Genomic DNA, 26,295 nt, shown 5'->3' on the forward strand with positions numbered 1-26,295 from the left:
ACCACTACAATGAAATGAAATCCATAGATAATAGGGTCTGTGTGCACACATAATTTCAAATATTTAACAAAAGATTTCAAATATATATCTATACATAAATGAAATGATATTTATACCTCATTGTAGATCAGCTGAAAAGTAGCTGTGCTTCCTTCAATACAAAAATAAGCTGAAGTTTTATGTAAAGATGATTTGTACTTTCAAAAATGTTGTCAAGGTAAAGCTATTAATACTGAAACTAAATTTAAAAGTTCCCCCTAATAAAAGATATTTTATAATTGTGGTGTAGAAATACTATGCAGGAAGTAATAAAGCAAAAGAGCAACAGTATTTAATAAAAATTTAAACTTATATGTAACAAGTAACTACACTGTAAAAGGAATTTTTAGGAAAGTATCAGAATAGAAGAAAATACAACATAAATGATGTTCATATATAAAGGGTATCTATAAGTCAGTAAGAAAAAGCAATAGAAATTGTAGTAAGAGATAGAACAAAGAAATCAAGAAAGAATACAAATTAGTAATAAGATAGTATGATCCACCCTTTTTAAAAAACTTTATTTTAGTCCTCACTGGAGGATATGTTTAGAGAGAGGCAGAGGGAGAAGGAGAGAGGGAGACACAGAGAGAGAGACAGGGAGAGAGAGGGGGAGAGGAAAAGAGAGATAGGGAGAGGGGGGCGGGGGAGAGAGAGAGAGAGAGAGAGAGAGAGAGAGAGAGAGAGAGACAGAGACAGAGACAGAGACAGAGAGACAGAGGGAGAGACAGAGGGAGAGACAGAGAAAGAGAGAGAAAGAGGAGATACAGAAACATCGATCAGTTGCCTCCTGTACACAGCCCTGACTGGGGCTCAAACCCACAACCTTTTGGTACATAGGAGATGCTCCAACCAATGGAGCCACCCGGCCAGGGCTGATCCCTCATTTTTAAAGACTTTCCTTAAAAGTCATGACTACAGAGCAATGCTAGGTTAATATGTACCTTAGGAGCTCTGCAAACCCAGTCAGAGATATAAAATTCCTCAGTCAGTTAGTGACCATCTCATCTTCAATACACAGCAGTTTGTTTGACTCCCACACCTGAGTATGCAGCAGGATGGTCTCATTTTAGTTAACATGACTTGATATGATTGCAAGAGGTATTACCTTTAAATTTCAGTTTACGCATTCCAGTAAGAGATATAACCACATAAAACTCAGCATATTCAGAGGTGCATAATATTTAAACAGCTACAGATACCATGCAAACACAAAAGCAAAGATAACAAGAGAAAATGCCTACCTTCCCTGATAGCTGTAAAAGGTGTACCTTCTTCTTCTTGCAGCCTGATCACCTTCAGGGCTACCAACTTCCCATTTACCCTGAAAAAAAAAACCACAAAAAACGAAAGAAAAAATGAGAAGCAAGTCCATGAAAATCTGCTCCTGTTACGGTTCTAATTTTCTTCCTTACAATTTATATTTCTGCACTGAAAATGTCAGTGACTCAATTATGCCGCCACAACATGATTAATTCCAGTAAGGCTGGGAATTCTGTATCATCACCATAAATATTCACACTTTAAGTACTCCATTTTAAATATCCGCACTTGCACAGTCCAAAATTTAACTGAAGTTTTCTGATTCAATCCATGTTCCTTCCTTCCAGAAACTAATGCTTAATAAAATCACCATACTTCATCACTCTCAGATTAAATAAAAATCAAGTAGTCAAAATAGCTTTCTTTGTTTCTCCAGTAGCTCCTTTGTTTCTTTTGCTGAAAAGTCTTCATCTTTAGTCCTAAACTGAGGTCACTCAATTCCCAAGGACAAATTCCCTCTTCTGTCTTCTCTTCCTTCCCTTCCTTTTCCTTCCTTCCTCTTTCTCTCCCTCCCTTCCTCCCCCACCTCTCCCTCCTTTTCTCCCTCCATGTCAACATCAACCATTTCTCCCTTCCACAATGTTTTTCTTATTAGAGAGAATACTAAAGTTATATCTGGTCTGATTGTGTTTTATAATAAAGTGTGTTATCAAAATAAAAATTATGAATATTTAACTATTACAAGGTTACACAAGACCAATCCAAAGCAAATGGTTCTTCCAGATGCATCTAAATGTGTATCAGCTCTAATTAAAAGTAAGAATGCACTAGGGTAGGCAGATAACTTTTATCCAGTCAATTCTGTTAGCAAAGACATGTCTACCTATATTGGTCTTCTAGTTAAATGTCCTACTTTCTACCTTTACTGGGCCTAGCAGCATATTTTGTTAATTAAAATAGGTAAAACATGCACACACTAAAAATTTTGTAAGATACAAGAAAATATTTGATGAAAAGGAAATCTCTCTGCCACACCCTCCCTTGCGGCCACCCAGCTCCCATTCTCTGAGGTTACCGCTTACCATTACACACGAACACACACACACACACACACACACACACACACACACACACACGGGTGGCAAAAGTAGGCTTACAGTTGCTCATATGGAAAATAATGTAATAGTAAATAACAATACAAGGATAAACTCTGGCCCTGGCCAGTGTGGTTCAATTGGTTAGAGTATCACCCCATGCACCAAAAGGTTGCTGGTTGCATTTCCGGTCAGGGCACATACCTAGGTTGCAGGTTCAATCCCTGGCGGGGCCACATATGAGAGGCAACTGATTGATGCTTCTTTCATACATCAATGTTTCTCTCACTCTAAAATCAGTAAAAACATCCTCTGGTGAGGATTTAAAAATATATATAAACTCTGTTTCAGGTACTAACAACCGTAAATCTACTTTTGTCTGCCAAACACACACACACACACACACACACACACACACACATACACACATTAAATCACACACATACATATACATATACAAATGGTAGTATGCATACGGTACAGTTTTTATCAGTTAACAAATTCATGGAAAACTATATCTTGCTTTTTAAAGATCACAGGGTGTCCCTTTGCATGACTGATATATACTTAATTCAATCCCTACTGATGGGCATTTGGCACGTTCCCAACTTTTTGCTACTAAAACAATGATGCAATAAATATTCCTGGACATGTAATTTCATCTATGTAAAAATAGGTCTGTAAGGTAAATTCCTAAAAATAAAATTGCAAGATCAAAATGTATGTGCCTTTCTAAATTCTAATGCTTATGAATGTTGGGAAATTACCCTGCATGGAGTCTATACCAATTTGCATTTCCTACAGCAAATGATGAGAGCTTCTGTTTCCCTCCCCCTCCCCCTAGCCTAAGTTATCAACCCTTAAATTTGCCAATCTGATAGATGAAAAATGGTTTTTCATTGCAATTTAAATTGCAACTAAAAATCTTTCAAGGTTATGGAACTAGAGAAGGAGAATTAAGTCTGAAATAAAGAATTTAAATGTCTCTTTTTAAAGAACTGAATCCATTAGATATGTTTTTGCTCAAAAAGCTGCCACAGACATGAAACTCAAAAGGCCAAGGCATTTATCACAGCCAAACTATTCTATTGGCATTCCTCATGAAACTCACTGCGAGAATACATTATGGGTTACAGTAATCAAATAAGGAGATCTTATAAGGTCCCATGATATGCCATCTACACGGTGTTTATTTCTCCTTGTGTTTCAGCTATAAGGTCAGACCTGCTGCTTTTCTGCCCTGCACATCTCCTCTCTGAGTACATTACTTAAGCGTTCTCACCCTAATTGTGCTCCAGGTACCCAGGTGCAGGCAGAACGTTAATATGCCCATGCGGTTCAACTGGAGACTGCACCTTGTGCTCTTCACTTTGTCCTTTAGGACTAAGGGAGACCTTTGGTGGGGCCTCAGGGTGGGATGCAGTCAGTGCTGACAGCTGCACAGATTTTTCTCAGCCCAGTTGAGCTCATCACTAGCTCCCCGAGGAGGCAGTAACTGATTCCAGGAACTGCTTGGAATTTTCCCCTCATTTGCTGATATTTTCCCCTCACCCATAAAACACACACACAACCTTCTTCCCACAAAGCTTCCCCATATCCCTTGAGATTGTTAACTTATATGTATCATGAACGAATTCTGGGATACAGGGAATTCATGTTTTTGAAGGTTATATAATTAACCACACTCTCAGACCATGAAGCTATGATTGTCTTGTAATTCACTGAAAAGAGATTAAACCTTCAACTGAGCCAAAATTCATTTTAAATACAGCTAAAAATGGAGCACCTTTAATCTCATAGACTAATGTGCATTATTTCTGTAGTGAAAAAAAATTTTTTGAACATATTTCCTATGATAACTGCATAAAAGAACAAGATGCAGCCCTGACTGCTGTGGCTGGGTTGGTTGGAGCATGGTTCTGTATACTGAAAGTTTTTGTGTTTGATTCCTGGTCAAGGGCACATACCGAGCTTGTGGGTTCCATCCCCAGTCAGGCACGTACAGAAGGCAGTCAGTCAGTCAATATCGATATCTGTCTGTCTCTCTCTTCCTCTCCCTCTCCCTCCACTCCCTCCCTTATCCTCTCTCTAAAATCAATAAGCATACCCTTGGGTGAGGATTAAAAAGAAGAAGAAGAAGAAGATCCAGGTTAATGGGATTCTGATTCGGAAGCATAATTCTCCATGAATTAAACCTCCAAGTATTAATTCATTATAGTTATGATCAACACCATAGTTAGAGACAGTGAAATGTTGTGTTACACCATATGAAATTAAGATTTGTACTAGATTATTAGCTCCAGGAGAGAAGGAACTTTTTCTGTTTTGTTCACTGTCATGTGCCCAGTGCCTAAAACTTCCTGGAATAGAATAGACTCTCAAAATATTTTATTGAATAAATACTAATAATGTTAATATACTGATATTTCCTTCCTTATACCTGCAAATTAACTCAAGAATAAAGGGTAAAAATCATTGCTCAACATCACTAATTATCAGGAAAATACGAATCAAAATGACATAAGATATCACTTCATACATGTTAGAATGCCTATCATCAAGAAGACCAGAGACAATGGGTGCCAGAGAGAATGTGGTGAAAAAGGAACCTTTATACATTATAGAGGGAATGTATATTGTCCAACCACTATGGAAAACAATATGGAGGTTCCTCAAAATATTAAAAATAGATATACCATACGATCCAGTAATTTCCACTTCTGGATATGTACCCAAAGGAAATGAAAAGATTTCGACGAGATACATGCACTTTCATGTTTATCATAGCATCATTCACAATAGCCAAGACATAGAAACAACCCAAATGCACATCAACGAATGAATGGATAAAAAAGAAGTGGTATATACACAATAGAATACTATTTGGGCATGAGGAAGAAAGATATCCTCCATTTGCAAAAACATGGATGGACCTTGAACATGTTATTCTAAGTGAGATAAGTCGGACAGAAAAACACAAGTACTGTAGAATATCACTTATATGTGAAATCTAAAAAAGTTACACCCATAATAAAAGAGTAAATGGTGGTTAACAAGGGATTGGGGGGGAGGGTGATAGATAAGAGTGATGGTTTTTAAGAGTGCAAACTTGTAATAAGTAACAAACAAGCCATAGAAATCTATTGCCCAGTATAATGAATATAGACAATAACATTGTACTGTAATTATATAATGTATAATGTGATAAATATCACTACATCAGCAATCATATTGGAATAGATAAATGTATCAAAGCAACAGGCTGTACACCATAAACTTATGCAATGTTACAGGTCAGATTTATCCAAACAGAAAAAAATTATTGCTTTAAAAATTTTCAGAAATCTCACATTTTTATAAAGTTTTCACATCTTTCATGTTTTCTTTTTTCAAATTAAAGATGCAGTCTCTTTGTTTTTGATGCATGCAGATATGGAAATTTTTCATTTCCTTAAAGTTTTATAATTTATAGAATGCTTTGTTAATTAACTTTTTTGTACCCAACAGACATGTTTCAAAACTCTCACTATCCTTTAATAAGACGAGCCCAGATCACTGTATCTTCCTCTTCTCCAACTGCTTGATTGGTTTCCCACTAAGAATCATATTGATTATCAAAATGCTCTTTAACCTAAGAGTCACTATGACTTGCTCTTTTCTTAATTAGTTTTTCTCTATCTGTCTAGACTCTCACCAACTACTGAATCACTCAGTTCTAAAATCTAATAACATTGTTAAGTCACTGGCTCCACTTTTGGAAAAGGTACTTTTGGGGAAAAATTACAAATTTTCTAATGTTCAATCTTTGGTGCATATATTTCTTTAAACTTTAGTATGGGCTGAAATTCCAAGTTACTACTTTAACAAAATACCAGTTTTTAAAAAGAAGAAGGCTGTATGAAAAATAAACTAAACATTGTACCTAATAATTACCTGTCGGTTTAAGCTATTTTATTAAAGATTAAAAACATAGGCTTCACACACTGACTTAAGTTCTTCAGAATAATTACAAAATTCAAATTGAACCAATAAATTAGAGCTGTTTACAGGAAAACATGGAAGATTCCTCTTTAACAAGTCTTATTAATTAAATCAAAAGCTAATGAACAGAAGGCAATCAAGGCTTGATTGGCAATCGAGACAAATCAGGTAAATAACGTGGCTAAAAATAAATGCTTTAAATTGTGTTGCTATCACCGCAGAACATGCTATTACAGAAAACTGACAGGTTTGTGTCTAATTGTTCTAAGCTCTATAGGAAGCCATTTTAATTTCAGAGATTTTCTTGATTCTCTAATTCTTCCAACAGCTGCCATTCCCAGCTTGGTCTCACTGTGACGCTCACTTCAGGATGAATGACTCACTGCTGGAGTCTGCCTGTCAAACTGGAGGAGCTGTCAAGTGCAGCAAGGGGCAGAGCCTGGGGAATGCCCGCACACGCACGGAGCTATCCACGCAGAGAGGGGACACTGGGTGTCCCAGCAGAGCCAGGTGGATCCAGCTCTCAGAATGGTTCTAATCACAAATGTACATCTCTGCCAACTTCAGAACTCTACCCACAGTCCTGTGCACCCTACGTTTGTAAATAATACAATTCTCTTGTGAGAGGGATGCTTTGACGACCAACAGCCTATTCATTTTTGCATGCATTTCTTCATTTGTTCATTCACATTTCGTGACACCTGCAAAGGAAAACTCTTAGGTAGCTCAGGGTAAATTTCCCAGGTTCAAAAGATGATGCACAAAGAGCATGTCACTACAGGCGAGCAATTCTCAAAGGAAAGCCTGAAGATTTTCTATTTCATTAGTTACCTGAAATTAATAGGATAACCGTATAATAAAACAAAATTACAAATATTATCCCGGTCATCTCTGAAAACAGTGTCCGTGTGCTAACACTGAGAAGAAATTACGTCTGGAGGATATAAAGGAAATTAAGTCAATATACCTAAAAGAAATTTAATATACTCTGGGAAATTTAATATATTCTCCCTCACTCTTCCATTATGATTCTGTCTCAAGAGAAACTGCTAAGGAAAATAATACTGAGTTCAGGCAGATACAATGCTTTTGTTTCCTTACTGCATTAGTTTAGAAGCAATAGAAGAAAAAGTAGCTATTACTAGGGGAGTGATAATGACAAGATGGGGTATATCAAGGACAATACTTTGGGCCAAATTTATAATTTTTTGGCAAAGTCATTATAATATTGTAAAGGTTTTACTATTAGCAGTTCTTTAATTAATTCCTTCTTAAGACACAAGTTAAAATGCTAATCATCCTGTATTACATACATACTTCAAAAATGAAAAACTTAAGTATTCATAGCCTTGCTATCCCCATAAAATTCAATTTTTATTCACATGTAAATGAAAATCATTTCTGTGCTATTTAACCTTTGCTATTCTGAAATATCCTAAAAGAGCTATTATATTTTATTCTCAGAAAATAAATTAGAATTCCAAGGGAAGTTGTCAGTAAGTACACCTCATTCTAATTGTTACCAAAATACTATAGAGAGAAGTAGAAGGGGACTAATGCTATTTCTGCTAAATTTAACACCCAAAGATTAATAAGAAAATAGTGTAATGGCTATTTATTATGATGTGCCCAACAGTACAAAAAGTCTGAAGATTTAATACAACGAGAAAAGGGTATGCTCAGACAGCAATTATTACATATAAAAGAAATGATGACTGCTAAAGCATAATTCATCACTACCAATGTTTTACAAGCTCATGACACTTTGAAACATAAAATTAGAGTGACATACAATGTTCATGGAAGAAAACAGAATTATGTACATTTCAACCATTTTAAACCAGCCAACTTTGCACCTTTCCAAAAATAAAATCTGTCAACAAAGAATTTGAGAATCCCATTACCTTACAAGTAAAGAAACCTCAGTGATCATTCAGACTTCTGAGCAGACAAAAAGATCCTTCCAGGCTTGATTGTCTATCTTAATCCTCTCACTGCCTAGAAAAAAAGTAGCCCCCAGAAGACTCTGATGAAACTCAAATTCCCCTAGAACACCCCCCTTCATTTCATTGAGCCAAAAGTTGCTTCCTTTAATTTCCATTCTCCAATTCAAGTTCTGACTCCACAAAGACTAAACTAAATATTCTTCTACAAAACAGACCTTCACTTACTTGTTAATATTCTGCCCCTCATTCAACAGATATTCGAGAGATGATGATTCTGTGTTTGGAATTGGGATGAACAACACAGACATGGTTGGTCCCTGCACTTACATCTCACCAGGGAGACAGACATAATGCAAACTACTAAGAGGCTTAAATGTGTCAAAGGGAGGCAGGAGGCTCCCACTCATCGATAGGACAATTTGAGTGTCACAAAAATAATACCTGTGAAAGAAAGGTATCAAAAAGATCAACCAAAGGACTTGTATGCATGCATATAAGCCTAACCAATGGACACAGACACCAGGGAGTTGAGGGCATGAGTGGGGGGCATGAGGACAATGGGGGATAAGGACACATATGCATTACCTTAATCAATAAAAAAAGAAAAAGAAAAAGAAGAAATATTATGACTAAAAAAAAAAATGTTTAAGTCCAGAAGTTTATAATGAGACTTAAGAAAACTCACCAGTTATATTTAGAGGGTGCTATAGAATCATCTCATTAGTTTAAAAACTGTTAAATATAGAGAATATATCAAGCATTTACCTTTCTTTCATATATTTTCATATACACTATATCCCAGTATAACCAGGTTGTTGATATGTGAAAGTTTCTCTTTATAGATGCACTAGAAGCCCAATGCACAAAATTCACGCATGGGTAGGGTCCCTAGGCCTGGCCTGCAATCAGGGCTGATCTTTCTCAGCTGCCGACAGCCACCCCAGTTCCCGGTTCCCAGTTCCCCATCGGGAAATCAGATCCTGCCGAATAGAGAGGTTGGCCTGTGGGCTAGGGGCAACTCCTGCACTGAGTGTCTGCCCCCTGGTGGTCAGTGCGCGTCATAGCCAACCGGTTGTTCCACTGTCAGGTCGATTTGCATATTATGCTTTTATATATATAGATATATATAGATTGTGTGTAACAATAAAGAAATGATAGAAATTGAATAACACCATTTTGCTAACCAAAATCATCAGTGGGAGCAGGGAGGGAGGTGGTGGTGGTGGTAGTTTTTAATATGTTTTTATTGATTTCAGAAGGAGGTAGGGAGACGACAAGAGAGATAGAAACATCAATGATGAGAGAGAATCATTGATCAGCTGCTTCTTACACACTCCCTACTGGGTATTAAGCCAGAAACCCAGGCATGTGCTCTAATGGGGAATTGAACCATGACCTCCTGGTTCATAGGTCCCAGACTTAGATCCTCCCATTCTGGGTAAAGCAATTAGTCACATGCACGCAGCCCTTGAGGAAATTACTTGCCAAAGAGGAAATAAGAAATGATTGAACAACTAAAATGCATGAATAACAGATGTAAGATTATTTTTAAAAGTAAGGCAAAGTTATCCAAGACAAAGAATGTTAACACCAAGAGTAGGCACAAAGCATGGGAAAGATGCCAGGACACCACAGATGGAAGGTAGCTGGGTACATATACTCCTGGAAGTACTAGAGAAGGGCCAAGTGTATTTGATGAGAGGGGAGGGTTCCATAAAAAAAGGAAATAAAATGTACTCTACAATGAGTTTTCACAGGTTGATATTTCACATGGTGAGATTTGAAACATACTGTGTTAGTTCTAGACGTTTTCATCCATAACATACAGCAGTTTATATCCCTAAATATGCAAGCACTCATCGGCACTGAAAACTAAGAATGAAGAGATGGTGTAAGGATAAAGGAAAAAAATGATTTGGGGTGCCATGAGTGGGTGGCTCAGTTGGTTGGAGCATCATCCCAGTCAGGGCACATACCTAGGTTGCAGGTTTGATTCCCAGTCAGGGCACACACCTAGGTTGAAGGTTTGATCTCTGGTGGGGCGCATACAGGGGGCAACTGGTGTTTCTCTCTTACATGGATGTTTCTATTTCTCTCTCTCTCTCTAAACAAACAAAATCAATAAAAAGATAACCTCGGGTGAGAATTTAAGAAAAAAAGAAGTTGGGTTTATTTTTGGTTTTGTTTTTCCCTAATCCCCCTTTCAAGCACACTTGTCGGGAGAAACATATATGAGTTCTTTGAAACAGTTGCCTTTTACATTTTTAGAGAAATCAAATTTTCTCCTTCTGAGGTCAAGTTGCCACTTCAGGTAGATTTTTATCTCCAGTAGCTTTTTCCCATAGAAAAGGCTTCACAAAAGCAGAAAAGGAATGGGTGTACTTCTGGATGATACTATTACTGTTTCCCCTCTCTTAGGTTACTTATACCAGATGGGCCCCAGCTTACAAGGCGCAACTTAATTTTTGATTTTATGATAGTGCAAAAGTGATATGCATTCAGTAGAAACCATACTTCAAATTCTGAATTTTGATCTCTTCCCAGGCTAGCAATATGTACTAGAATATCTTTAGTGAAGCTGTGGCAGTGAGATGATTTTGCCAACTATAGGCTAATGTGAGTGTTGTGATCACTTTAGAGTAGGCTAGCTAAGCCTACTTTAGGATGTTTTGCAGGTTAGGTGTATTAAATGTATTTTCAGCCTAAAATATTTTATACTTATGATGAATTTACTGGTATGTAATCCCATGAGAAGTTGAGACGCATCTATATTTTCTGCCAAATTTTTACATACTATACCTCATACTGTATCTAAACACAAAAATCAAATCCACTCGTTCCTAATTTTCTTTTTAAGAAGCCTAATTACAGCATCACAATCAGAGTGAGTCAACACATGAGCTGGGATTAAAGAAAAGACAATCAAGTCTGATGGTGAACCATAACATTTCAAGCTTCCCAGTTCCCAGTTCTCTAACAGGTTCATGAATGTTCCCTCTTTCCTGGTACAGGCAAACATGTTCAGCATCATAAGAGAGAAGTTAAGTGTCTACTTCCAGGAAAAAGACTGTCTCCAAGAAGTTAAGTGAGATGCACCGGGAGGCACATCCCTGGTTCACCATGCGGCTCTGAGCAGTCCCCAAACACTCCCTGCCAAGTACTGTGAACCACAGAGATCTTGCACGTTTCCATGCAAACATAGTCACACAAGATTAAATGAAGTTTGGAACAGCAGGACAAAACAATTAAAGCAACCCTGGAGAGCCATTAAGTCAGGGGTATTCAGAGTTCAGATTATCCTCAACCCAATTCCAATAAAGATACCCATGCATGCACACACGCGCACACGTCAAGTTTGTGTGATAATCAGAATAGAAATCTAGTGTTTTCTTTTTGGGGTTTGGCTGCAAAGGCCCATGGAGAACCAACAAATAAAATTATTATAAATACACAGTAACTTAGTTAAAGGACTAGGAGACATTTCAAGTCAAAAGTATTATGAGTAATTTCTATTTTCTCCAATTAAAATGTATACTTTCATAATTATAATATGTCACCATTAAATATCTTTAAAATGAGATTAAAAAACAATATAAAGCAAGGCCAAATATACCTAGTTTGATTTGTCTTTTATGACAAAAAGGATTGGAGAACAATGCATGGCATCATGAATTACCTAAATCTAAAAGATTGTTCTAAAAATAAAAGTAATTCTAGGATGAACGGCTTTATAGGCAAGCAGAGTTGCAAAGTAAAAATGAATCAATTAAGTATAAAGTTGAAAACAATCTACAGTACCTACATATGTTGAAGATCAGGTTTTATATTAATGTCTTTTGTAATATGTAAATTAATATAAAATATCGAGAAAGACCTTCATAAAAATTATATGTAATTAGTATGATAAGATGTATTCTAGAATTACTACCTCCCAACCCTAACAACAGAGCCAGAGTACAAATTAGTTAGCCAAATGAAATAGTTTTATACACAGCCAATAATTTTAAAATCAAGATAGTTGTCTCGAACTCAAAAATAACACTCCTGTGGAATACCCCTAAAGCACCTACTAGTACAGTGCGGCAGGCCCTGGCCAGGGATTTTATTTACACTGTCTCACTTAATCCCTGTAACACCTCTATGTGATACATTATGAACTCCACTTTATTAAGAAACTGAGGCACAGATCTAACAACTAGAAGCGACAAATCCACAATTTGGATCTAGGGGGTCCAACTTCAGAGCCCATACTTGTAAGATCTCTGTGTGGTAGCAATAATTAAAGTGTCAGCCGCAGAAGAAAGGCATGCGGTCCACACACTCATACTGGTCCTGCCTGCCACAGAGGCACTCTGCTTACACCAGTACATGTCCTCTTCAAATTATTTACTCCCAAAGCAATGCAATTGTTTTCTAGCAATATTTTACAAATTTCAAAATAAGTCAATATATTTTAGAGTCGATTAAGTAAGTATTATCCTGATTATAAAAGTAATATGTATTTATAGTTGGAAATACAGAAATATTTCATATCAATAATAATGCCACTGTTCAGAGGTAAGTCCTTCAACACGTATATATCTTCTGGAGTTTTTTTCTATGTGTAGATTTTTCTTAATGGCATCCTACTTTTATATCTGTTCATTCACTTTTTTGTTTGGGTTTAACAATATATCCTTTTACTGGATGGGCTGAAATAAGAACCCAGGGAGCGTCAAGGTCAAACAAGGTCACATTTGCTTTTTAAGGAAAATGGCCCCAGTGCTTCCTTTCTTAAAATTTCATGACTCCTGCATTTTGATTTATTGGGGAACGCAACCCTGTTAGACAAATAATAAAAGCCTGCATGGACCTGACAACCACCTGGGGGCAGGACCTATGGGGCAATTCCTCCGAGTGGACCTGGCTAGAATTCAGTCTAATGGGTGTGTTCCATACCCAGTGACGGACAACAACCAATCAACTCATCTCCAGGACAATAGGCTACAACCCAAATACATGACCTCTTCAAGAACTGGAACTCACAGTGATCAAATGTCAGTTGAAGAAAGAACTTCCTACGATCCAACTGCAAATCTCTATTCCTAAGGACTATCTGTCAAAGCCTCTTCTCATCACACTTAAAGAGCCTAATCAGAGAATTCCTAACCAATTCTCCACTCATTACATAGTTAGCGCTTATCAGTTAAGCCTCTACTAATAGCACTGTGACAGGTTCTGAAGAATAAGATATATAAAGTTGACCCTTGAACAACACAGGTTTGTATTGCACAGGTCCCTTCATATGCAGATTTATTTTTCAATTGAGCTCAGTCAAATGACCTGCACAGTTCAAACACGCACTGTTCAAGGGTCGGCTTCACGGCTGAGAATCTGAGTATGCAGGGAGCGAACTGCAGTTGTAGTGGGCTGGGAAGTAGCCACCCCAGCCTTTGCATTGTTCCAGGGTCAACTGTACATAGAAGAGTAAACTATATATATTACTGTACATATATATGAAAATAAGTTACATACATGTGGGGAAGCAGATACCAAGCAAAGCAGTAAGTGAATCGTGAAAAAATAAGAAAAATGTATTCTGACATTTGTTAAAACAGTAAGGATTTATTCAAGACTATTGCAATAGGGGAGAGAAAAGTAAGGTTCAACTCTAGATACAACAAAAAGAAGTAGAGATTTATAGCCAAGGAGCAGGTTTGTGGGTCACTGTGAATGGAAAATTACTAAGAGGAGGCATCAAAAGTAGGGGTAATTTTTGCTAAACTGATAAAACAGGATTCTTGCTGAGGGCAGGCCAGAGGGATCAGAGGGTGGGGGATTTTCTCTACATTGACTTAGCTGTTTTCTTACTGAAAAGGAGCTATCCAGGCCTGGCAAGGAGCAGGGGGTAAGACTGGGGAAGGAGGTAGTTGGCGAAGTCAAGGCCTAGTCAAGAGGAGGGCTTAGAGGAGCAGAACTAAAGTTTAGTCAGAGAATCTTGTCAGAAACCAGGAAAGTCTCATAGCATGAGTGAGACTTGAGTTAGAGATGGAACAGAATGTGGGCATGTGACAAGGAGAGGTCAGTCACTATACAGAGGGATCTAACAAAAACAAAGGTTCAGGCTCAGCCAATATGGCTCAGCGGTTGAGTGTTGCCCCCATGAACCAGGAGGTCATTTTTCAATTCCTGGTCAGAGCACATGCCCATGTTGTGGCCTAGATCCCGAGTAGGGGGTGTACAGGAGGCAACCGATCAATGATTCTCGCTCATCACTGATGTTTCTAACTTGCTCTCTCCCTCTCCCTTCCCTTCCTCTCTCTGAAATTAATAAAAAAACATTTTTTTTTAAGTAAAGCAAAGGTTCAGAAAGGGGAGAAAGCACATTTAATGTACAGGGAGCAGAAACTAGGGAAGCAATAGGATATAAGAAAAGAAAAGCAGACTTGGGAGATTTGGATGCCAAGTCCTCACAATATTGATCCAGTAGAGTAATTAAATATTCGATCATGTGGTTATCAATACATGAATTACCCTTCACATTTTTTTAGGGGAGAGCTTTAATTAAAATAAAAGTTAACATATTAACAATGTTCATCTGAGGAAGTTAAATATACATTTTTATGCCTAACTAATAAAGTTAAATTAACTAAGCTAAAAGCCTACTAAATATATGTCATGATATAAATATAGATGAAAACAGACTATAAAATTAATATATGTGTGAACATAAGTTAAAACACACTAAAAATAAATAAATTTCCAGGATTTAAATACTATAATTATGTATACATACTATAAAATATTTGTATGCATACTATAAAAAATATAGTACACATACTATAAAAAAGCCGAATACTCAATTTGTTAAATCCACCTATGCTACTTCCAGGGTATTCCAAACCATAATGTGTGTGTCATCATCAAACAGGACATCAGCATCCCTTTTCTGTAGAGCTATCTGTTTTGCTAGGTTTAGTGCTATAAAGTCAGGAAAATTGACAAGGTATTAACAAAAAACTGTTAAAAATCTTGCTTTGAATAAGAAACTTAATTTCCATTCAGTGAGAAAACATAAAGTAGCCACTTTGAGGAGTGGCCATGTTGAATGGCTTTTGCTTGTACTGATTGGCTACGGACAGGGTAGATTCCATCATCTTTCCCTGTTACAACAGTTTCTATAACTAAGAAAGCACAAGAGCCAGCTTTCCTAAATGTCTCTCGTTTGTGTGTGTGTCAATCTTCTCACTCATTATCAGAAAGCTTTGTGATATGACTTTCATTTCAGTGCAAAGTGAGTGTTAGAGGAGTAAAGTCCCTGACTTCAGGCAATATTTGCTCAAAAGCAATTAGATATTTTCTCAGTTTTCACCTAAAATGAGGAATGCATACAACTGCCATCATACTTCTCCAACTGAAGCAGATGGGAAATCATCAGTAGTCATCCAATTGAGGAATTCTTCTATAACAGCACTGTGCATACAAATCTCAGTCCAGAAAATAAATGAGACTTTAGCTACTGCAATACATTACCTTATAATGAGTTTTAGAAATCAATGGTATATCTGTTAAATTGGGTAAACTGCAGACAAATATCTAAGTTTTTCTATGTCAAGTATCTGTAGATAAGATATTTGGTCACTTAGTAATTGATTACCATTTTTCTTTTTTTAGATTTATTTATACTCTTTTCTTATTAAAAAAATGAATGTATACACATAAAAATTACTATAAAACTAATATTCTGTGTCCATGGTAAAATAAACAACTTTATCTGGTTATAACACATAGGATCATTCTTCCTTTTGTTTTTATATAGACAAAATTGTGAAGAAAATACATTCCTTATTTTCTCATTTTTAGCACAATCTTAAAAATCCAAACCACTAATTAGTCAAGTGAAATTCAGATTGTGAATTTCAGAAACTGAGAAATCATGATTAAAATTGTGTCAGACAAGCATTATGCTATAAAACATTCACTTGAGTTACTAAGGAGAAAGCATGGCTGAATTATATAGGATATTTTAAAAAACAGGGAGATTTACTTATCTCAGATAGATGGAATGGCTCCAGTTCTGAAGGAGAGTAAGGAAATGACAGATGGGAAGTGGAGACACCCATGTTTCCAGGGCTGCTCTGCTACTACTCAGGTGTATCAACTTGGACCCATCCTTCAACCTGTCAACTCTGCATTTTCTTTTTCATATATGCAAATGTATGTATGTGTGTGTTCATGCATTATAAAAATATACATAACACAAGAGAACATTTTTGAAAAGTAGAAAGGAAATATAACAGTACAGGCTGACTTTTAAGTGTCTCCTAACATTGTCCGTATATAGAGATCTGGCCACATTAGCTTCAACAATTGCATTTTTGATGCAACATCTTTCACATAACCATTTTCTATTAGACAAAACAAGCTTAAGTGCATTTGTTCTCTTCAGGTCTTATTAATTAAACAAATCCTTTTTTAACAGGTAGGTCAATGGTAAATTAGCTCAGGTCACATCAATCATCAAAAAAAAAAAGACTTGTAAGTTAATTAAGTCATCTAAAAGTTTGTGTGACTAAATATATACAATCAATATAAATGTATCTGCTTCGACACAAATACATAAGGAAGTGGCTTAAAATAAAAACAAAGACTATGAAATTTTGGCAAGACTTCCAAATAGCATAACAAGTAGAGACAATCATTTTTTTCCTCTTAATTAAATTCTAAATGCTTAACTACATTCACAGTTAGGGGTGGGAATATACTTTGGGTGGGGGCTCAAAGGTGATGAGTTTCTGATTCACTAAAAAAAACTGAAAAATTCTTTGAAAAAAATTATTTTTTTAAGGTACTGTTCTTGCTATAATGTTAGGTATTAGTTTCTCCACTATTTATGAGACGTATAAAAGGGTTGTAAAGGTGCTGGAAGATCAGGAGTTATGTTTGCCATGTGAGTAGAATAAAAAGATAGTAAGAGAAATGAGTGCCATCAAATCTTGGGCTGAGGTGCACAATGAGAAGGCAGAAATGGAATGGAAAACCTTGTCCAAAATAAACGTATTTGACAGAGGGGAAAGAAGAAGAGTGAGTGTTCTATTCCAAGCAGGCACCTACTGTAGGGAAAGCCACAAATCACTTGGGTAAAATAAGGGGGGAAATTGCTATGATGATGTCACCGTGCAGTTGCCTAGAACAGCAGAGTATACGAATGATAAATAACTAAAGGAAATTACAATGCTGGCACAAAGGAAGATATGAGAATCATGGGAGAAACTAGCTATGTACCCCCAGGGTCGATCATTAACAAAGGTAGAGTAAAAATAGATTTTAAGAAAGTAGATTTCAATTTTTTTTCCCAAAAAATAAAAGGAGATAAAAATTGGAACTCAGCTCTCTAGATGGACTTGACTGAGCCTGAATCTTGGCTCTGCCACTTAGCTATGTGATCATGGGCAAACTACATTATGGGCCTCAGTTTCTAAATCTGTAAAGTGGGATAAATAGTCTTATTTCAAAGCTTTTCTAGGATTGTTATTAGAAACAAATAAAAAAGTAATAACTGATATTCACTGACCGTGTACTATATGCAAGACAATGTTCTAAACACTCACATATTCAGTTATATATATTCCTCACAGTTATATGAAATAATTTCTTATTATTAGCTCTATTCTTATAGGTGAAAAAATGAAGCTTAACCCAGTGTTCAATAAACATCAACTTTTTTTCATAACCTTCAATTGCAAAGAGAAAGGTAGCACCAGGAGAAAGAAAAGATTTACAAAATTCGATATTGTTGTTAGATATCACAACTAGTATCAATGGAGTCAAAGGGGCCAAGAAGAGAAACCAATGCTCTACACAGAGTTCAGTGAAGTATCTGAATTTTCCAAGAACACAAATAAAAAGAGAAGGGAGGTTTAAGAAGGAAAATATTCTTACAGGTCTAAGTGCTAATGAGATGAAGCTGGTATTATCAGCACAAGAAAAGGGGAGACCAAATATGTGCCACATAGAGAACAAAGCTCAAGTGACAGAAGGAACAGCTCCTCAGGTTCCTTCATCAAGACTGTGGACTCCAAGTGTTTTCTTAGCCATTTTCCCTCTCCCTATTGACTGACTCCTTTGTTATAATCTATGCCATACTCAATTCCTTCCTATTTAGTTTAAAACTAAAACAGCAAATACTTATCTCCTTTCTTCTTGTTCTTTCCTTCCCTGCCTCACTCCTCAAACTAATATCTTGCATTCCAGCCTCCATTTTTTCGCCTCTCTTTCTCTCTCTCTCTTCAATCTAAAGCAAGTAGGTCTCTTTCCCCACCGATCCCCTACACATGTTTAAGAAAAACCTTCCTAATTGGAATGGATTCTCTCGAGACTCATCTGATTTGACCTTGCTGAATACTTGACCTCATGCACACTCTTCTGCAACTCTCTCCCCTCCTTGGCATTTGGTTTCCCTGTTACCTCTCTGGCAGTCCCTCTCATCTTTTTTGGTTCCTCGAGGCTTTGTCCAACTCTAAATCCTTGTGTTCTGTTATTTCATCTATTTCACTCAGAGATCAGATATAATTAATTTTAATTTAATAATCCTCTATGCTTTACTTTGGGCATAGTCATAGGTGCCCACAACTCTCCAGAGCTTAACACTGAAACTTTCCCAGGAACATGAAGCAAAAAAAAAAAAAAAAAAAGAAGAAGAAGAAGAAAAGAAAGAAAACAGTGTGACTCTGTTTTACCTAGTCCATTGCCTTCTCATTAGGAATTCAGCTTCCTCTGGGATCCCAATAGGGCTCCTCTGTAACATATATTTGGTTTCTCAGTATCTCCATTTCCCTCTACATTCTCCTAAGGGGTTTGATCAGAGGCACAATAAAAGCCTTTGGTTCCCTTTCTGCTTCCTCAGGGGCATTTTAGTTGGTAGGTAACCTGTGGTGGCTGCTAAGCTGCTTCCGAATTCACTCTGGTGTCACCCATCAGGCCAATTAGGAATGACTTCTACCTTATTCTCTGATGAGTTACAACAGGGCTTTCAACTATTAACCAAAGTATCTAATGTTTACAATTTCCCCTCAGCTCAGACAATGCTGGTGGATCTAAATCCCTGATCTAAATCCCTGAAAACAGAGACAGTTAAAAACACAGCAATCCCAAAAGGACCATTTTGAATTACAGACTGAATTATCTTTTAATTTTTCAAAGAATTTGTTTATACAGGGAAAGAGACGTCTGTTTTCTTGAATCAACCATTAAGCATGAAAAATGTCTCATGCCTGAAATCTTTAAAATAATTTCCTTTCTGTCTGAGATTATTTTTTAAGCTCAGATATTTTTCTGGATAGAAGCCACTGAGCTTGTGTTTTCTTTTCCATTTTCAGATTTTAGCAACACAATCAGGTATCACTTGAGCCCAACTAGGAGACAACAAACACGTTGAACTCCCTGGGCAACCCACGCACCCTTAGGGAAAGAATCAGATCAAACCCCACTCCGTTTCTTTTCTGGTCCTGGCCTACCAGGAGGAACTCGTATTCCTCAAAACTGTCCCCAGTCAACAGTGTCCACAATCCAATCTTGTACTTGATTACACTATGCAATTTGTAGTCCTAGATTTTCAGCAACATGCCATCTCTCCACTATTATAAATGTTCCTACTGGTATAGTATACTTCTTTTGCATACATCAGTGCTAAACAGACTGTACACATTTGACTAAAACTCATTGACGCTACAACCTATTAGCTTGGAGTTCTAACAGCACCTGATTTCACCCAGGACCCAGTTTACTCATTCATTCCTACTTCAAATTTCCAGCATTTCAACTACCTTAAATGATGCTGATCCTGCCATTTATGTTATGAGTAGTAAGGGATCTAGGTAGGTCTAGACTGATCAGTTGCTTTTTCACAAAAAGAGCATGTACTGTACTTAAAGCTCATGAACCAGTTATGAAACATTTTAAATGGACAAATCTGCACGAGAGGTTCAATGGTAATTACAGACAGTTCAAAAAGCTCCCCAAAGATTCATTCTAATTAATGCGTCTAAATGCTTCTTATGAATCCCAGGGTAAAATATTTTAATCAAATTTTGTGTTTTGGCAAAACATTTTTTTCCAAGTTTCTAAAAGAATAAAGCATTATATAAGTAAGCTGAGCATATAATTTATCATCCAAATGGGGACACTGAATTAGTAAAAAGAAGTATTACTCATAATTGCACAAAGACCAAACCGTAAACCAGGACTGTCGCAGGCAAACCAGGACATAAAGCACAAAGCGCCTTACTCCAAACCCAGTCTTGGCCCTTCTCAAGAGTGTTATCTAAAACCTAGTGAGGTTAATTCAAAAGGGGGTCAATGAGTAAGTGATCACAAAAGATAACTGACAAATTCTGTGCACAACTGACAACAAAGATTTAATTCCAGACTAGAATGAAATCCAATCTCTATTGTGAGATTTTTAAGCACGCCCCCCGCCCCCCAACCAGCCGGAGTGGCTCAGATGGTTGAGCGTCATCCATGTACCAAAACATGGACGGGGTTTCGTAATAATAATAAACATAGGCCCAAAATTCTTTGACACTCCTGGTGCATCGTATGTCCCCTACCCTGGAATCTGGTCTCTTCAAATACCTGACCAATAAAGTAGGTAAAAGTGACCCTTCCCGTTCTGGGCACAGGCCTTCAAATATTGGCAGCTTCCCTGGTCATCTATTCCTTAGCGATCTTTCCGCTTGAGGGATCTACCTATTGCTGACAAAGGGGTACTGACGTCTCCAATTACAATATCTGATTTGTCCATTTCTCATTCCTGTTCTTATCAGTTTTTGCCTCACATAGTTTAACATTCTCTTGTTAGGTGCATACACATGAAGAACTGTTATATCTTCTTAGGAAAAAAATTACCCTCCCCCTCCCACTGCCAGAGACACAAACAGATCTTCGTTTCATGATCTTCACTGTGAGAACCTTGTGGGGTTCCTGGAGGCCAAGTCTGCAAAAATGTGGGGGCTTGGGCTTTCCGACCGCTGCAGCCCCAGAGATTTCACTCTCACGTTAGTCCACACTCAGCCTCCAGCAGGTGATCAAAGTGACTATTTCAGCATTCCTACCAGTTACAGCTCCAGCAGCTTGTGGTCCAGGGAAGGAGATGATGGCTATGTCTACCTCAACATGTCTGTCTCCTCAGAGTTTAGAAGAGTGGTCTTCCTTGTAACCTCTGTTCTTTGATGAATTGAAGAAAACTTGATTTTTCAGGTTGCCCAGTTGCTTTTCTTTGTAAGGATGGAAGCAACAACTCCCAGGCTCTTTATATGTTGGAGCTGAAGGCAGACATCTTACTTCCTGTGTCAGAGGATGTTCATTCTGAGACAAAATGCTATTAGGAAGCCCAAACCATGAGAAAAGCCAGCTCCAGCTTTCCAGCCATGTGCGTGAACCATGTTGGCGATGGATCCTTCATATCCCAGACAAGATGCACGAAATGATACCACGTGGGATCAGAAACAAACCCTTCCTGCCCAGCCCTTCCCCAACTGCAGCAAATTGAATGACAGTGTTGTTTTCAGTCTCTACATTTTGGGGTGGTTCACTGTGCAGCAATGTATAAGCAGAGCATTCCTAGGATGATCCCCAAGGCCAAGTTCTCAAAACTCAATTCATACAAATCTCCCTGAACACATCCCTAACCCCCATGGGGTTCTCCGAGTCTGCATAACCTACCAAGCTCTTCTCAGAGTCCGGCCTGAAACACTCTTATCCCTACTCTGTACCTGATTGGTCATGTCTTCTCCTTCATATCTAAGCATAATTGTCCCCTTCGAAGCAAGGCTTCTATTCTACATCCATTGCAAGCATATCTATTGCCCAACCAACTCTCATGCAAATAGATGAAATCCACCACTCTCTGTCATAATTCTTTCTCATATATCTTTTTTCTTTTATGCAATTTAAAATTACAAATATGTATACTATCTTGATTAATTTTTGCCTCTCCAACAACATGATGGCTTCATGAAAAGAGGAACTCAATTTTGTTCCGCACTTCATGTCCACTGGCTGGCCTTGCACGCAGAGTACCAGAGGGGCTTAGTAAATACCTCTAAAGAAAAGAGCTCTTTAAAATAAACACTGCCTGCATGCAGTCCTTGTCTAGACGAGGGTTTCTCAACCTCGGTACTATGACACTTTGGGGTAAATAATTCTCTGTTGCAGAAGGTTGTCCTGTTCATTTGTGGGGTGGTCCAACAGCATCCCTGGCCTCTCTAGATGCCAGTAACAAAACCACCTCTCCCTACGCTGTGAAAAACAAACATGTTTCCAGTTATCATCAAATGTAACCTGGGAAGAAAGACCGAGAATCAGTTGAGAACCACTGGTTTAGACTAAAAAGATGCTAATTTCCTAGCATCCTGGTTTAAAATAAAAGGATGATAATAATAATAATAAAACTCAGGAATGTGGGTATGCTTTAAGGTGAAACCAATTTTATCATTAATCCTTCCTGCAGTCCTCCTCAAAAATTATTCAACCTGAACTATGGGAGATTCTAGGAGCCCTGACATAGTAATAATTGGAAATTTCCACACTCGCTCTTTCAAATATTTCTTCCACTATGCAAAGAATGCCCCCATTTTCACCAGTTGGACATAGCTGATATTTGATCTCAATTTTGAAGATAGTAAATATCACTGATTATTTTTGACTGGCTCCTAATCAAATGTTCAAAGAACCCAAATAACAAAAATGACCAACAGAGGCCGATACACTTAAACATTGTCTAATTGGAAAGTTATGCCTGTACAGTTTTGTCTAATAATTGAAATCATGCCTCTTTCCTAAACAATATCCTCATTGTCACTTTTGTCAGAAAGATTAGGCATTATTTGTTTATCTGCTGCAAGCTAAGTGAGACCAGCTGTACTGATGGATCAGACCCTCAAGCCTCGCATTCTTTCACTAAAGTCTAAAGGAAGTCAGGGTTGGATCTGCAATTTCAATAGACTTTCTGGTTTTTAAAAATAAAATTAGCAAATGTCAGTGGGTGAGCTACTATCCTCCTTGGCCTAGTAAGAATTAGAACTCTAGTTTTTCAACTTTATCTATATACAAGGAGCACCAGATTTGAAAATCACATGGAGCAAAATCCATTTACTCCATTAGCTTCTTTATCCAATTTCTTTTCTATGTTGTCATGTATTTTGTGCATTATATTGCACCACTTAATACTGACTTTATTGTCATACTATGCTGCTATTTTCGTACCCTGTGACTAATAGTGTGGATACAGGCTTGATCTTAGAAGTGAGCTGTGATAACAAGCTTTGGCCCATGGACCCAAAGTCTAAAAGAAGTCAATGCAGCCTAAAGAGAAACAGAGAGAGGGCCTTGGGAGCATCCTGCAGCAGCTCATACAAAGCAATCAGACCTGCCTCTCCTCTGCACAGAGTTCCCATTTGCGGATAGTAACCTCTCAGGACACTGGAAGTCAGCATAACAGTCCCCTTATGCTGCATTCTAGCTTTCACGGAATATATAAGTGTCAACACTTAAGGCTGAAACTTCAGGGAACCAGGAGTCCAGTGTTTTCCAAATGGGTATTTATGACTTTTAGAATTCTTCCAACTCCTGATAGTACTGCAATGGAGTTGACCTCCAGGGCGAGCAGTAAAAGCCACCTCTCTAATCCCACATATTCTGAAAAAGTGGTTAACTGCCGCTCTCTTCCTCCTGAATGCTGCTTGTTTTAATTAACAGCATTTCTTCCCACTATTTCTCCAGGGGCTTTGAAGAGCTCTTTGAAATGTATTTAGTATATTTCAGTCTTGGCTTGGGTTAGTCTCTCCATTTATGAGGTCATTTCATTCAAGTTCAATAATTCAGCACAGACTGGCAGAATGAAATGCTAAAAGAAGATTGGCACTTTCAATCACATAAGTCTTGTGTTACATAAAGTGAGGAAATCCCTCCTCTGTTCTTATTCACCTCTGAGATAACACTCAGGGCTGGCACAAGCCAGTGCGGGCAGACTTCTGCATTTAGCAGTCTCCCGCAGGAGTAAAGTTTTGCATCTTCACCTCAACAGAAACTGAAGATAAGCAGAAAAAAAATGACCAGAAAGCAGTATCATCTGTTGAATGGCTTTGTCAGAGTAAGTCCAATATTTTAATTACAGAGATGGAACAATAAAACAAGGTTTCTCTTTATCTAAATGACACTAGAAGTATGAGAAAATGAAAAGCAAGCAGCTATAGCCTCACACTCCCCTAGACAAAGTAGGAAGGAAAAGAGAGGACCCTGTCCCAGGCAAGAGTAAAGGTCCATGGTGTCTTACTATGGGATGCAGAAACCTGGGGGACTTAGGCACCAGAGGGACATGGGTGTGTTCCATCAACAGATCCCAGGGCACTGAGAAGCAGATGGGTCCCACTGCATCTCAAGTTTGGGAATTGAGGTGGCCGGTAATTGTAGTTTTTATCTATCATGGCCATACATTCATGGGTGCTCACATGTTAACAACCCACTAACCCTTCCCAATTATAAAGCTTAAAGCCAATTCTACTTTAATACTTACATATAACACCTTTGCTTAATCAAAATTCACACAACAATCAAAATGAATCAATTTGCTAGATCCGGAGACATAGAAGCATGGAACAGATTGACAAATTTCAGAGGAAAGGTGGGGGTTGGGGGTGGGTGGGGAGTGATTAACTGGGCATTATATTAAGTGAAATAAGACAAGTATCATGCAATTTCACTTATATGTGGAATCTATAGAATAAAGTAAAGAAACAAAATAAAAAGACTTATACATACAGAGAACAGACTGATGGATGCCAGAGGGGAAAAGGCTTGGGGGGCTGGGTGAAAACGGTGAAGGAATTAGATGTACTAATTGGTAGTTACAAAACACATGGGAATGTAAAATAAAGCATAGGAAATAGTCAACAATATTGTAATATTGTAATATATATGTAATATTGTAATATATATGGTGCCAGGTGGGTACTTGAAATATTGGGAACACTGTAAAGTATATGATTGTCTGCTATGCTGTATATCTGAAACTAATACAAAATAATGTTGAATGCAAACTATAATTTAAAAATAAAACTTTAAAAAAAAAAGCAAATGAATCTGTGAAGTCAAATAACTCACCACTGGAGAGAACATATTTAAATCACTTTAGTGTACACCATCCTCTCTTCCTTGCTTTTGAAACCCCACACCATTTTACCTGGCCTTTCTTACCACATTCTAGCTTTTCCAGGATATATTACATTCCAACTTTATAGACTTATTTATGTGTGTGGACCACCTGCCTTCACGACTGTTAAGTTTCCTGACAGCAGAATCCACATCTAGGATACCTACTTTTCACCCACAGCATAGAAAAGGCATAAAAGTAACATCATAAACAGTCATCATCAGTTGAATAAGCTCAGAAAATGTTCACAAGTGTTTTAATATTCAAACGTCCTTGGGAAACTGAGAGATAAAATATGACTTCAAGGGACTGAATTAAAGACATTTTAAAATGCCATACATTTTACAATGTGAAGTATACAATGCATGGGTTTTGTCAATCCTACATTAAATGTGAAAGGAATTTAGAAGATAGAACATAATAAGGAAACTAAACCAGGATAGAGATTAGCAGTCAGTGATGATAAATTGCTTCCCTGCCCCAAACACAAATATGCACACAAAAAATAATTATGAAGCTGAAGAAAATGTTTAGAAAAAAACTCTACTCAGATATGAAAATATGAAAAGTTTAAAGCTTTTTCTAAAAAACTTATTTTTGAGTGTTGTATACTGATATGGTTGCAGTTAATCCACCATAATCTTTAGAAACAAACTCATTACCAAGGGGTTTTACACAGTATAGGAATCTCAATCAACTCCCCAATCTATGTGACCCTACAGGAATAAGAAACTCAAGAGTAATAAAAAGCCTTTCTATTCCTTCTCAGGTGTCTAAATTATGG

General features: G+C 37.4%; 1 protein-coding gene across 1 annotated transcript in view; it reads right to left on the reverse strand.

Annotated features, from left to right (window-relative positions):
* The window catches only part of CDK14 (cyclin dependent kinase 14), a 516,006-nt gene that overhangs the window by 345,369 nt on the left and 144,342 nt on the right, over positions 1 to 26,295 (reverse strand). Inside the window, exon 5 of the mRNA XM_079785896.1 lies at positions 1,284 to 1,363. Coding sequence (XP_079642022.1) covers positions 1,284 to 1,363 — 80 coding nt within the window. The remainder of the gene's footprint in view (positions 1 to 1,283; positions 1,364 to 26,295) is intronic.

Source organism: Cnephaeus nilssonii (genome assembly GCF_951640355.1).
Source record: "Cnephaeus nilssonii genome assembly, chromosome: 12".
Lineage (NCBI taxonomy): Eukaryota > Metazoa > Chordata > Mammalia > Chiroptera > Vespertilionidae > Cnephaeus > Cnephaeus nilssonii.